The 15,709-nt window shown below is 41.4% G+C and overlaps 1 protein-coding gene across 1 annotated transcript in view; it reads left to right on the forward strand.

The window, feature by feature from the left end:
- Positions 1 to 15,709, forward strand: part of ehbp1 (EH domain binding protein 1) — a gene marked incomplete at its 3' end in the record, with an annotated part of 170,572 nt that overhangs the window by 56,984 nt on the left and 97,879 nt on the right. Inside the window, 4 exon segments of the mRNA XM_034209946.1 lie at positions 3,493 to 3,630; positions 4,465 to 4,738; positions 6,744 to 6,849; positions 6,851 to 6,991. Coding sequence (XP_034065837.1) covers positions 3,493 to 3,630; positions 4,465 to 4,738; positions 6,744 to 6,849; positions 6,851 to 6,991 — 659 coding nt within the window.

Genomic DNA, 15,709 nt, shown 5'->3' on the forward strand with positions numbered 1-15,709 from the left:
CAGCTTTTACTCATCATTGTATCAAATGATCTTGATTTTAGGACGGTTAGTCTTTTAGTATTGATTGTTAAATATGTGAGTCACTCTTTCAGTTTCCCAGGAAGGTTTACTTTTCAGTTTTTTAGTTTTGAAATACCTTTTGTATACCAGTTTTAATTCCTCAAGATTTAGTTGCACTTACCAACAAAACACATGGTGCTATAATATTTTAGCTTTGACCTGTTAGTCAGGTGCATTTGAATTCAAACCCCAGTCTGTAATTATTAGACCAGATCCTTTGGTTTATTGTCAGAAGAGTTGAATGAAATTGATACTGATTCTTATTTTTGGTAGAGATATATTTAAGCTAAGAAACTAATGTAAGACAATATCCTTTGAGTTGACTTTTTCCTAAAGAATATTGTTTTATTTGAGTGTCAGTGTACAACATTATGTTTAATTTAGTTTAGCTGACAGTAACACCCTGCTACAGAGTTAACCAACTCATGCAGTTTGACACAATGATCTGTGTATTTGGAGATATACTTTAGATCAAGCACAAGTAGCAAGCTAGTTCAAAAATAGCAATAAAACTACAAACTAAATCAAGGAATATACACAGGAATATGCACTTTCCTCATCTCTGTTTATATATGTATTTGTTAAAAGAGTGTGTGTGTGTGTGTGTGTGTGTGTGTGTGTGTGTGTGTGTGTGTGTGTGTGTGTGTGTGTGTGTGTGTGAGTGTGTGTGTGTGGGCTATTTCTCTGGGATGTGTTATTTTGCCTTATTCACTGCTATTCTTCCTTCCTTCCTTCCTTCCTTCCTATATGGCCCTGTCCTTTACAGAGATAGTAAACCATTTGAATGCCCTCAGCTGCTTAGATGATGATGAGGATGATGATGATGATGCTGGTGTCCTTATGCGAGCACGCAAAGCAACCGCTAAGCCTGCCGCTTCCTCCCAAGGTCTTTTTTCACCTTTCTTTCACCTCTCTCATCCCGTGTTCCTGACTCGTTGTGTCACCTCTACACTGCCATGCATTACCACAATCTCTTTACATATCATTATTTTCTTAATCCTGTCTTTTCTAGCTTTCCGTCTCTTTTTATTTCTCTCTCTTTCACTCAAACGTCCCATCCCCTGATCCTCCTTGACATTGGTATTGTGATCGTGTTGTGGTGGTACAATTGATCTTGGGTCATGTGGTGATGTGCAGTAAGAGGTGTTGTGAACACATCCGTTGGTGTTTATCTTTTTGGTTCATGTTCTTGTTTTTGTGACAGTGTTACTTTCCCTTTTGTTTTACTGCAATTGGTAGTGAACCATAACATGTACATGGGATCCAAACTAAGTGTTCTTACCTTTTAAAACCCTTAGATGCCCTTAGAGTGACTGGACTCTACACTCTTCCATAAGTGGGTCAAAAAGGACCCGTATTAGAATAATGTGTTTTTATGCCATTTTTGTCATTTTGGTTAAGAAAAATCACTTAATAATATTTAGTATTATATTTTGGTTCACACTAGGAATATTTAATATTACATTTTTCACTATTTATCATTTTAGACATTTTTTTTACATTTTGAAAAAAAAAACGAAATTCCATAGAAAATGCATGCGGGTCATTTCTACCACACTTACATGTATGGAAGCTTGGGGTAGAAATACAAAAACTACCATTTCTTAAAATGTACATTCAAAATTTGAATGGCATGATATCCAAAACATGTTTTTTGAGGAATAGCTGGAATATGAAATGATAAAAAAATGTAATTACAAAGATACTCCAAGAAAACCACCTCCCGGGTCAAAAAAGACCCACTTATGCATCTACGGGTTAAAGAAAAAAAAGTTTTGCTTTGTCAATTTGGAATTAAGTGCATTTGTTTTCAGTTGGACTTTGTATTGAATCTGTGGTATTCTTATCGTGGATCCCATTACCTTAACACTCAGGACATTACAATAAAACACACATTACATTACATTGCATCTAGCTGACACTTTTATCCAAAGCGACTTGCATTCGACCAAGAAGACACAACCTTGAATAAAACAGAATCATATAAGTACATCAGGTTTCATAAAGCCAAACATTTCAAGTGCTACTCAACTGGCTTTAGATAAACCAGTCCTTTGTTAGTATATAAGTGCTTTGTTAGTAATTGTATCGCTCGAAGTGGAGTCGAAAGAGATGAGTTTTCAGTCTGCGCCGGAAGATGTGTTTCTGCTGTCCTGATGTCAATGGGGAGCTCATTCCACCATTTTGGAGCCAGGATAGCAAACCCACGGGCACATACACTGGTGATTGAAGTTATAAGGATTATATTGTTGTACAACACCATAAAAAGACAGAGCTAATGTCCAAACACTCAGTAAATCGTACAGCTTTTATTCTCTCTTTCACACGTGTTACTGGGCATTTGGGCCACATGTAACATTTCATCCTTCTGTAAAGTTCCCTTTTTCACAGGAAACACTGCTTGTAGTTAGAAACACAATCACGAACAGAGTATTCTAATATGAGCAATTGATTAAATCATAGGTAAGGCTTAAGAGAAATTATTATATCAGCAGTAAAACTAATCAACTTGATCATATCATCAGTAAAAGATAGCTTTGAGATTCTAATTGGGCCTGGAGCTGGTGAGAGGCTTCAGAGCGATAATATAAAACATTTCTAAGTCAGATAGAGTTGAGGGGGTTAGAGAAACATCAGCATTATGTTAGTGGTCTCAATCTATCTGCTTTGAAGGGTAAAAGTAGATATTCTTTCTCTTACCACTAAGACTATTCTACATGGTTTCACTGGCTAGTCAATATTTCAGGGTTAACTATTTAGTTAAATAACCGATCATTGCTTATAAGGAAATCTTTCACACACTCATGCACAGGTCTAATGTCCATGGCCTAAACTGGGTTGCGAATGTTGTCAGTCAGAGGCGAGGATGTGCCGGACCCCTTATCAGCTAACACCACTTCACAAAGCCCCCCTACATATAGACCAAGCGACACACACTCACACACATACTCTCACACACACACAGCACTTGTTCTCTTTGTACAGATTCTCACAGCAGCATTTCTTGGCATCTACCTCGCACACATTTACACTCTTTACAAACTGACCCACACCATGGCAGCATGCGATGACGATGATGAAGATAAAGTGGACAACTCTCCGCCTTTCCAGCTGGGATCTCCATAGCAACTCTCTACTGCCTTCACTGTCCCCCACAGCAACAACCCATACCGCACACATTTTCCCAGAATGCCACTGCTGTATGCATCAAGTGGGCTGAGGTGGTGGAGCACATAAAAGTTCAGGCTGCAGGATTACTTACACAGGACTTTTTTCAATGCTCATGGTTCACTCCAAAGTGCAGATTTTGGTTAATATGGGTTTGTGAATGTTTGTATTCATTTCATTTTGGTGGATGTATTGTGCTGTAGTTGTTTGTCTTGACTCTGTAGTTCGTATTCATGACTTTTTGTTTGACTCTTGTGGCAACAGAGCTCATCAACAAGCTGAACTTCCTGGACGACGAGGATCAGGAAGTGCCTCCCGCCTTGTGCTCAAATCCCTTCGAAGATCCTGATGACGACCTTCATCCGAACCACCTCAACCCGTTTGATGATCCTGACGACACAGGTACGCATGTGACAAAAGCAATCAATCTAATTTCATTTTGGTGGATGTATGTTTTTTTTAGTAATTTTAGCTGGTTTTAGGCTTTAATATTCTGAATGCTAGCACAAGAAAAGTGTTTATTTTGGGGTGTCAGTAGAAAGACAGCGGATGCTACTCAAAGGTTTTGGTTGTGCACATACCTTGAATGTGTGTATTCATGTGTAACTATAGCGGGGAGGCTCCAATGCTTTCAGTCAGACAGCTAAACCAATATTTTGGTCTGACCACCTGAGTAGCCAGGTGAATTAGTATGGATTATTTGTTTTTGAGTGGCATGCTCCCACCCACACACACAGAGCTCCCACTTTGATGCTTGTTTAATCTGAACCTTATTGTTCGTATCAGTCTAGGATTTTGCTTCCTTGTGCACATGTTTGGATAAATATATTCTTAGACATTTCTTTTTAGGACATCCTAATCTTATTAAACCACTTTTGAAACGTAAGATTTCAATTGGTTTGAAGGTTGGTATATTTTTACGTTCATTTGAAAAGATATTCATTTGTTTCTGTGGATCTCGGCAAAATTGAACACACATTTACTCAGTTTTTATGGTATGATATTAACCATACATTTTTCTGAATTATCCTCCAAGTGAACTAATGTTAACACAATATTGAAAAACCAACCAAAACCTAATTGATGTAAGGAAATGTATGTAAAATCTGATAGGAATCAAACACTACTGACATTAGCATAATAAATCAATCCAGAGGGAAGCCACTGGTTTTGTTATATCTGAATTTTAAACTCTTGCATAGTGTGTTGTACATGCACTCACCGCTCTCTCCTCAGCCCAAACAGAGCCCCCTGCCCAGCCGGTCTTAAGGCAGCGGGTTGAAGATACCTCCTTCTACGACCACGATTCCTCGAATCCGTTTGATGACCCGGAAGAACCGGAGACAGAAACGGCTCCGGGGAATCCCTTCGAAGAGGCCGACCCCGACACGGACCTCCAGCCGGACCCAGAACCCCCCAAACCCAGGCAGAGGAAAGGAGTCCGGCCTGTGGACATGAGCAAGTACCTGTACGCAGACACAGCGCGGGAGGAGGAGGAGCAGCTTGATGAGTAAGACTTTATGTCTTTTTTTGTCCAATTTCTTTATCATATTTGTAATCTACTGACACAGGAAATGTACCTCTTGTATGTTTTGTCCTTTGTTTCTTTCACTTTCATTTGCATGTATTACTCTTGCATTGAATACAATAAAAGGAGTCCTTAAGCCCCTTTTTGTATGTACAAAGTGCATTTGTATGTCAGAGTAGAGAGGCCTATGTTATATGGTTTGCTTTAGATAAATATACTTTCCTAAATGGTTTTCATGTCTGAGTAGCCCGTACTAAAAGCAGCAGTCTGGAAGGTTTCAGGCTGCCAAGCTGCTTTACTGGTGGCAGGCCAAGTCGTCTGAGACCCCTCCTTATGAAGGGGCACTTGTAGCCCCCCCATCAGGGCAGAGTGACGAGGCAGCTCTTTCAACGGGAACAAGGGCCCTGTTGTTTCTCCGCATTCTTTAACCTTGTCTCCCTCCTTTCCCTCTCCTGTCGTCCCCTCCTTCCCTCTCCCCCTATCTGCTTGTTGCCTCATACTTTCCCTCCTCGCCATCATCCTTTACTTCCTCCTCAGACTCTGCTAATTTCTACTTTCCTTTCTTCCGTTTTTCATCACTTAAGTGTATTTAATTTGCCATTTAATTTCAGTCTTGAATTATTCCCATTTTACGGCATTGATAGTATAAAAGTAGATGAGGGTTAGGGTTACTGCATCTACAATATGTGTCTCCTGTTAAAAAAACAAAGGCAATCAGTGACAGTAGAACTAGTGGTGACAGAGAGCTTTGAGAGACAATTAAAACCGATTTTGCTTATCACTTGGCAGAGTTGTTGCACATAAAAGAAACCATACTGTCAAAGAGAGCTCATTTGTAACATGTAATCAGTGCCTTAATGGCTAAAACAACATCTTATTGTGTGGACCCCCTTCTGTAGCCTGCCCTAAATAGTAAACCTGAAGTTTTCTCCTGTTGAGGGACGCTGTCACTCAGAAAGCCGTATATTTTAGTCCTCTCGTCTTCTAAAGACAGACAGGTTACTGACTGGTATGTTTCTTTTGCCCTGTCTCTTACATCAGGAGTAGTCCTCAGCAGAATAGAAAGTTCAAGAGGGCAGAGCAGTGTTTTGACTGGAGCCCTTTCACATGTCTTTTAGCCAGCGCTGGTCTGTTAAAGCTGCTCTATGGGCCTGCCTGCTCTACTTTGCTTTACTTACCTCCTTTCTCCCTCTTCGTATCGCTCTGAGCTTAGATAGACACTGAGCAGCTCTAACCTCAGCCTTTTTCTTTCTTACTCTCGCTCTGACCCCCACCCTCTCCATCCAATTCTCTTGTTTGTTTAGGATTGCTTGTTGCATGTTGAGTGAATGTCTCAAGGCCGTGCCCCTGCTTTCAGTGCCACAAGCATGCCTGTATATTGATAACACTCTGGTATGTGTGTACGAGTGCCTGTGTGAGTGTGTGTGTGTGCCTTCGTGCTCCTGCCTGTCTGTCTGTCAGTAGTCCACATTGGGCAGTAAGGATATGAGGTCACGCAGACCTGACCTCAGTGCACCTGCATCTTCTATTACCTTTCCACTTGTGTGTGCCGTTCATTGTATTGCACAAAACTCTCGTTTCCGTGTCGCAATTTCCTGATGTTTAACTCAACAATGAGATTTTAGAGCAAATGATGCATTTAAATAGTGCTCAATAACTCTGCAAAAAGGATCTATAATGTTCGTTGTATGCATTAGTCTTTATATGTTACACATCTGAATTGCATTGCTTTAATATCCCTTGACATATTAAGAAATGCCTGTTTTTCTTTATTTTATATTTTTTTCTTGCGGATTTTGCATTTGTTTTTCTTCAGAAACACAATCTTTGAAGCAAAAGGTCAAACTAATCTTAATAATTAAATAATCCTCTATCAATGCACATTGCTTTAACTTCATTTCTTTTTAAGAAGAAAAAAGATTAATTGTAGTCTGTGCTCACTTTCTATCATGACATTTTGTTTCCCCCTCTCACCCTCCTTTCTCAGATCTAACCCGTTCTACGAGCCAAGAACATCGAGCCCCGAGCACCCCCCCGCTGGTAGCCCCTCTCTGGATGTGGGCAGCGGCCAGAAGAGGAGGGCCCCCCCCGCCCCCCAGCTCCAGCTCTGGCCTGGGCCCCAGCACCCCCGCTCCCAAACCCAGCGCTGGACCAGACAGAGAGAGAAACCAGCCGGTCGGGCCCAGCCCAGTCGCCGTGGTGATGGGGAGAGAGCTGGCCTCCTCCTCCCCCAAGGTAAACACACTTCACCTGAACGCAACACACTCGATTTATACCCAAAACAGGCCCACAGACATGTATGACAAAACAACAAACGTGGAAAATGCACACATGGGACAACCGCTTCAACACGTGTATTTCGGTTTATTTACGGCATTCATTTAGTTATTCTACAATATTGTTATTTTATAGTTATTTGTTAATGTATATAACCCAATTTGTGTTCTTTGAAATTGAAAAGGATATTGTGTTTGTGACTTTCGTTGCAGTTGTATATGTCTTAAGTGTAATTTGGCTTGGCTTCCTATTTTGTATGGACATGCTTTTATTTTGAAGGAGAGTTAGTGCTGTTGACAGGAAATTGTTGTTGCTATGGAAACAACGTGACGGAGATTAATGGAGAAAAGTCATATCTACATATAAAGACGGAGAAAGTAAACGATAACGTTTATGGTTAAGTGTTAGCACCCCTCGAAGAATAATAAATTCAAAAAAACGAATATCCGAATAACGAAATGGAAACCCGAATAGTACTCCAGTGTTTCCCCTACCATTGTCTTGGAGGGGCGCTGCAACCCGCCAACGGAGCCCCGCACCCCCCCCCCTAAAATTCAAGGTGTTTAAAAAAAAAGAAGGTATATATAATATATATTGCAAATTGCATATATCATATCTACTGTCACTTTACACATTGAACATGTACTCTTCTATTAAATAAACTAAAAGCTTTCATTTTAAGTTGTGAGTTTAATGTTTTTGACCCTAAGAAACACTGTACTCCTACGAGGTACAGCCCTACCATGTAGGCTCAGCTTCTCTGAAAAATATATTCTATAATCCACAGTACAATTTGAATAGACAAATGTAAACATCACATACACACAGTAAAGAAGGGTTTACGCTTTTATTTTATTTTTTATTAACCACTCGGTAATGTTTTTCAGAGGACCAAAGCTTCAAATAGTTTAGTTCATCTTTACCATAATCTGAAGTAAAAAACGCAAAGTTCTGCAGTTTTCTTACTATTCTTCATTCTGACTTTTTCATTGTAGGATGTGTTATTATAAGTGAATTACTTTTGTAAGTGAGTGTGTGTATGCATGTGTGTGTGTTTGCGCTTGTGTGTCCATATCCAGTGGTCCTTACATTAGCTTTTTTTCCGCCTGCACAATCCCATCTCCTGCCCATTCTTTATGCTCATGATGGTCCCGGCTCCTCATTTGAATATAGGTATTTGTTTATTGGGGTGTTTTGGTATGTTTATTTATTTATTTAAATTAGGTAAATCATGGCTGGGTCTAATTAAATGGCTGATGGTCACACACACTCACGGCAGGAGTCAGACCACTGGTGGGGAATGATTGGCTGTGTGTGTGTGTGTGTGTGTGTGTGTGTGTGTGTGTGTGTGTGTGTGTGTGTGTGTGTGTGTGTGTGTGTGTGTGTGTGTGTGTGTGTGTGTGTGTGTGTGTGTGTGTGTGTGTGTGTGTGTGTGTGTGTGTGTGTGTGTGTGTGTGTGTGTGGCTCAATGATCCTATGTGGGGCTTAAACACAGGAGGCTTAACTACAGCAGAGCGATCACAAGGGGGTGTTGACCCCCTGTGCACACACATATGCACACACACTCTATACAGTTACTACACACACACACACACACACACACACACACACACACACACACACACACACACACACACACACACACACACACACACACACACACACACATACACACACACACACACACACACACACACACACACACACACACACACACACTCCCCATGTAGCAGGCTAGCTGACTGTTTTAGTGTAGCTGGGCGGTGATGCTGGCCGTCCATGTAATTATGGCACAGTGCCTTTATCACCCAGCTGCAGTTGCCTGTGACCGTGGGTGAGGGGGCCTAAACCACTTTAATTACCCAGAGCCAGTGGCCTGTGGTGGGCCACACTTCGCCAAGAGATGCCCCTGCCTCTGGAGCTCTGGGAGGAGGGAGGGAGGGAGGGATGGATGCAAAGAATGAAAAGCGGGTGAGGATTGAAGAGGGGTGGGGGTGCAGTGAAGGAGAATAGGTGGGAGATAGTGAAGGGTGGAAGAACCGTGGGGGGAAGAGAAGGAAGATGGCGAGGGAATAGTAGAAGAAGAGATAGGATGTTCACAGTAAACAAGGATAGGCCTACAGGGTTGTTGACATATAGTGTGAATATGTTTCTCTTATTCGCACCAAGCACTATGACACACACACACACACACACACTCACGCGCGTCAGCCATGTGTAGGCTGTGAGATGACCTTTGAATGTATGAAGTCAGAGAGGATTAAGAGGAGACATTCCCACTATGAGAGGCCAAGACGAACCCCAACACATCATCACACTATGGACGTGTGCGGAGTATAGATGGGTGCTTGTGCTGCATGTATGTATGTATCCTGTTCTTATAGTTTCTAGCATGCCTAAGGCTTCATTCCTAGATTATGTACCAGGGCGGTTATAACCTTCCCCCGAAACACAACTAACCTCTACCTCTCTCATAATAGAGCTTCCAAGGTGTGTATTCTCCATTTATATTTATTTCTACCAAGTATTCATACGGGCAATCGGAATATAGGACCGAGATAAACACACACATGCAGACAACTATGGCTAATCTCCGGATGTGAATAGAAATTGATATGTTGAAAGGCACCATACTCACCTTATACATTTACAACCTGCCCTGAAGGGAACGGGATGTTTCATACGTGTTTTGTTAAATGAAATATTGTCTTCACTAACCAAGAGAAAAGATTAGCATGTTCTGTTTCCCATTTACATTTGACACCTTTGTTCAGTGCAAAGGTAACACAAGCTTTAACTGTTTGATTACTATAGTTACACATAGTTTAGATTGTAAGTGTCAGGGCCTTAGTGCTAAAATAATATTCCAGTGACCTTGGATAGGATAGGAATAGAAAACTGAAATAGCTAAAGCCGAAGAGATGTATAGTTTTCTCTGTGCTTAAGCAGTAGAGAATAATGATGTGGGGAAGGGAATATTGAGATGTATTATATACTATAAAATGAATAGTGTTATATTTTGAGTTGGTTCATTTCCGTTGTCCTTGTCATGTATGAATTCACTCTTGGAGCTTTGGCATTAAACTTTGTCTTGAAGATGTAGTATCCTCCTTGTCATTGCATTAACTCGGCCGACTTCAATGCCAGCCTGTGAAGAATCGGGACATCTACAGGCCATATGGTGTGCACCCACTTACTCCTTACACAGGTATTACACATATGGATTGGATTTACCTTAAGCCTAAACAAGAGCTCAAAGCTCTGTGGAACATATGTTCAGCACCAGCAATTTATGGCTAGAATAAAACAACTCAAATTCATTTATTGAAACATGTGGTACCATGCTTAACACATTTGCATTAGCATGTAGAATAGAATAGGAGGGATGAAACCCTCTTTAATGGTCACACATGCAGAGCCCCCAGCACACACAGTGACATTTGTTCTCTGCTTTTAACCCATCCTAGTACCAGGAGTCTAGTACTAGGAGCAGTGGGCAGCTATTGTACAGCGCCCGGGGAGGTGGGGGAGTGTCCGGTGCCTTGTTCAAGGGCACCACGGCAGGCCCCAGGAGGTGAACTGGGACCTCTCCAAGTAGCAGTCCACACTCCGTATTTAGGTCTGGTCCGGGACTTGAACCAGCAACCCTACAGCTCACAGTCCAAGCCCCTACTGACTGAGCCACTGCCGGACATAGAGATGTAGATGAGTACTGTAGCCTATCTATTGACGTCACAAAAGCATGTTGTTTGATTCTCCATGATGCAGAGCAGGCTTCACATATGAGGTGGCATGGAGGAAAAGCAGCTGTCCCGTCACAGTCTCAGAGTCGCTCATTGGCCCCTTGCATGGAAAACTCAGCTATTAGTGTATGCATATTTGTGTGATTATGGGTGGATGTTGACTAGTGTTGTAAAATGCTAGCATCGACTAGAGAAAGCACTATATAAATGCTGCAACTGTACATACAATATCTCTGCACGTGTAGACAAAGAGTAAGAGTAGCATGGGCAATCTCATTCAAATATATAGCAAATAACAGCAGGATGCGGTGGATAGTTTGACGTAAGCACATGTTTAAGATCAAGCAGTGAAGAGTCTGAAGACAGTATATGACAGTAAGTCCCAGCGTGAGCTCATCTAAGGATAGAGGGTGTCGTTTTTCTCATACTGATATTCTGAACAATCTGTGTTGTTGTATTTGTTGTAAAGTGTCTCTACTGTAGGCTATTTTTATTATATGTACAGCACTTTGGCTCGACCAAAAATCGTTTATAAATGTGCTATATAAATAAAACTTGATTTGATTTGATCTGATGTTTCAGACAGCAGTGACTGACTTTAATCAAGACTTTGAATAAGTATCTTTATTTGCACACTAGGGCTGTACCCGAATATCCAAATATTCGTTCGTTGGAGTACTATTCGGGTTTCAATTTCGTTATTCGGATATTCGTATTTTTTATATTTTTTATTTTTTATAGATCTCCAATATAACGTAAGAGCTTGTGCCTCTTCGAGGGGTGCTAACGCTTAACCATAAACGTTATTGTTTACTTTCTCCGTCTTTATATGTAGATATGACTTTTCTCCGTTAATCTCCGTTGTTTCCAAAGCAACAACAACTTCCTGTCAACAGCGCTAACTCTCCTTCAAAATAAAAGCATGTCCATACAAAATAGGAAGCCAAGCCAAATGACACTTAAGACATACACAACACAACACAATGCAATATCCTTTTCAATTTCAAAGAACACAAATTGGGTTGTATGCATTAACAAATAATTATAAAACAACAATACTGTGTAGAATAACAAAATGAATGCCATGAATAAACCGAAATACACGTGTTGAAGCGGTTCGCTGCTGATTACTACCGAATATCCGGAGCCCGAAAAATTGTATTCGGGACAGCCCTAATACACACTCATTCAAACATTGGACAGCAGCAGCATTTTACATTTGTAAAGTTAGTGTATTTCTCTGGGTCACTCTCTGGTCTTGCTTGTAAAGAGAAGGCAATACAAGTCTTTACCTAAAATCACAAACTGGCTTTTTACTATTTTCATTCTTTGAATATACATACATTAAGTTGATTTTTGTTAGCGATTCAAATCCATCTTAAGTTGTTGAAAGTTACTCTAAGACGCTTCGTGTCTCTCATGCCAGTGTATCTGTCCGTTGTCCTGCCTGTGAGATGTAGATCCTCAAAGACGTGAAGTTTAGGTTTAGCATCTGTGAAGGAGCTGGAGGATGGAAACGTCTGTGGGATTAATGTAAATGAACAGAGGGAGTTCCTGTTGGGCGGGTTGTGATCTCGGTCTGGTCTGATTCAGTCCATCTCTTTTCCCTGCTGCTGATTTCACCCCTCCCAGTAATTCAGTGATCCCCTGCTCCTCCTTTCCGTTTCATCTCCATCTCTCTTCCGCAGTCAGACCGCTCTACACTTACATGCTCTGATCTTTGGATTTTTATCAAGTTTCTGCTTCATGAATTATTTGGCTTATTTTCATATAAAGAAAAGTTTGACGCTGGAATATGTCTGAGGAAAAAAGTTTAAACAAAAAAGTTTTATATTATCTTAATATTTACTCAAAGAAAGAGTAAGCCATCTTACATTTTAAGTTCTAGCCCTTTTTCTATCTGACAGCACTTTATAAAATAGACATGATAGCAAAATAGCAGAACATATTTTGTGTTTGAAAGACATTATTAAAGGTAGGGTCGGTAAGAATGGAGAAACCAGCTCGAGTGCGCTAGAATTTGAAAGTACACAATCGGAAAAAATCTGCCCCTTCCTTCAGACTTCCTCACAGAGCCCCTCCTCCAACACACACCAATGCGCACATGACCAATGAGGGCACGAGATAAGTTTGTGCACAGATGGAAGGCTGACAGGCAGGTAGGCCATCCAGTTACTTTAGCCGGGCCGGCTCAGATGATTGGTCGTGCTTTTTACAGCGCCACGGCTTCCACAGATGACATTTTTTTATGTATTTATTGTCAAAGCATTTTATGTATTCATTGCTATCGGGATGTTAAGAGCATTCCATGGAATATAACAACAAGTGTTTCGGAAGTGAATTACCCCACCTTTAAGTTTTATTTGGACATTACTTCACCACACCTTTTGTTGATATCAACTAGTGAAAAACTACTCACAATAAACTTATAATCCATAAGTTTAACTGTATATTTCTTTCATTTTAACACATACTTATTCCCTCCAGAAGTGAGAAAGTGAACCAACACTATGTTTTCTTTCTCCCCTTCAGTTGAAGGGCTTGTGTGATTACTTCCGTTAATCAAAGGGTTCAAATTAAATGGAGTTGTGCAGGTTGTGTGAGCTCCTGTGCCGTGGGGGAGGCAGAGGCCAGAGCTCTCCTTCCTCTCGCAGACTTTGTTTTCACAGCCCCTCCTTCAGTTCAGACTACCTCCAAATTGAAATTAGAATAAATTAACATTATTTAATTGAGTTCGCAGAAGGCTGCGATATTTCTTAATTAGCTTTCACCGGGGTTGGCGGCAGGAGAGGAGCACCGCCGCACGGCAAAGAGTTGCTAAGGTTGACGCGATGCTTTTAGAGGACAGAGGGGAGCCCAAGAGACAAGGACAGTCATCTCTGTCCTCTGATCTATAACCGGTCTAAGGTCTCTCGTCTTGTTATCATTACATACGGTCCAGAGTTATTCCATCTTCTCTGATTACTTTCATATACCTTTAACAAAGATTCTCAGATTCAGGCCATAAAGAATGTCCTAGAGCATAATGTGTTTAGACAGTGGTTAATTACATTTAAATACTATGTGTTGTGGTATTTACATTTAAATATCGACATGAGTCTTGTGCTATACCAAATCTTCTTACTTCTTACTATACCTGCATGTCTAGTTTGTCATGTCACCAATAAAGGTAAAGGTCGGTCCTTGACATTAAAAGTAAATGTAAAATGTCCACTGTGGTTTGTATTGCTACTTTGTTCCTTTAGAGGAGAGCTGTGTCTCTAACATCTCAGAACCTGGAATCAATGTTAGCAGAGAAGCGGTCATCGCGGTCCGTTTCTGAAACCGAGCTTCTGAAGACTCAGCGGCTCCCCTTGGCCACACCGGCCTTTCCCTAAGCTGTGTAATATTAGGAGCATAATCCTTCAGAGGAGCAAGTCTAAGTCAGTACCTCTCAATGTCTGCATTTTCCCCATGTGGACCCCTCCCCAACTCTGATTTGCAGTCTCTGAGTGGTCTGTCATTGGATCTGGTGGGAGAGAGGAGACCCAGTTTCTCCTGACATGCAGTATAGGTCCGATCATCGGGCTTCCTGTGGTCGTTTCATGCTGCAGGGCATCGCTGTCATCAGGTGGGGTTAGAGAGGTAGAAGACATTACTGAACAATCCAAACCTTTCTCAGTGGGAAAAGTAAAAGGGAATGTTTAGATGAGGTTATGTTCTGGGTCAAGCTGTGCAAGGGTCAGTTTGATGTGCCTGTTTACACTGCCAAACCTATACCTACATCTTTAAAACAACTATGGAAGATAAAAAAAGTTATAGCAACACAATGAAGTTGCTCACACAGGAGCTGATCTTATGAGACAAATACAGAAATTGTAGCTCGATACACAATGTTGATCCGAAGTCTCACAGTGCAGAATGTTAAATCATTTGAAAAGAATAAATACAAAATCTAATGTTAACACGTTTTCAGGGACTATTCTGAATTCAATTTTCTACACGGTCGCCATGAGGGAGGCAGCATGTGTGTTGTGTGTACTAATGTGCCACTTTGTGTGTGTTGTGAGGGATATATTTTGATCCAGTTACTGTAATGCGGCTATCATTTTCCCACCTCTTCCTCTGTTGGGTGCATGTCGAGTTCACAAGTTAAGCACTGCGAAGAGCTCACTCTCCTCAATACCCGCGCCGACTGGTGTAAAAGGGCCTTCCGCAAAGCGCCGCTTGTAATCTGCCTTTGGTAAGTCCTCCTTAGTTTTATCTGCCAAGGATTACCTCACAAGCTGCAAGCAGGAGAGAAACGAGGGAGACGCAGAGCAAGAGTGAGAGAAATGAAAAGCAAGTCAAACAGAAAACGATGAAGATGGAACAAAATGAAAACAAATCGCTGTGTAATCTCTGAAAGAGAGAGACCTGCTTTAGAGTTGAAGGGAGGTTTCCCTCGCCACTCATTTAGAGAGGGAATTGACTAATCCCTCTGTGATTGATGTCTGCTATGAGAGGCTCTATAGCAGACTAATATGGCTTATGAGGATGACCAGAAAGTCCTTTGTATGTGCGTGCCTGTGTGTGTGTATATATGAATGAACCAAACCTTTTTGTCTTGTGTGTCCTTCTATCCAGTGGCCGGAGAGGCCAGGGGTTTGAATGACATGGCGGGCCGAAGAAGGGGTAACTTTATCTTAATCTGCTCCTAATCTGCCCCAGTCCTCCAGGTGTGTGTGGGCTTAAACCCAGAAACATCCAGGGTTTTGGGGTGAGGTTTAAGGGGGCTTCGGGTGAGGACATAGAAGTCCATGCACTTGAAAACTCCTTCGACCTCAAGAAGGTCTTAGACCCCCCGCACAGTCTTGAAAAACGCTCTTACTTAGTCATGCCATACCTTACTACCGTCATCCTTAAGTGGCCCCCGCTACATTTTAATTGAATTAAACCAACCGTTCTCCGCAAT

Source organism: Gymnodraco acuticeps, unplaced genomic scaffold, assembly GCF_902827175.1.
Source record: "Gymnodraco acuticeps unplaced genomic scaffold, fGymAcu1.1, whole genome shotgun sequence".
NCBI classification, from domain to species: domain Eukaryota; kingdom Metazoa; phylum Chordata; class Actinopteri; order Perciformes; family Bathydraconidae; genus Gymnodraco; species Gymnodraco acuticeps.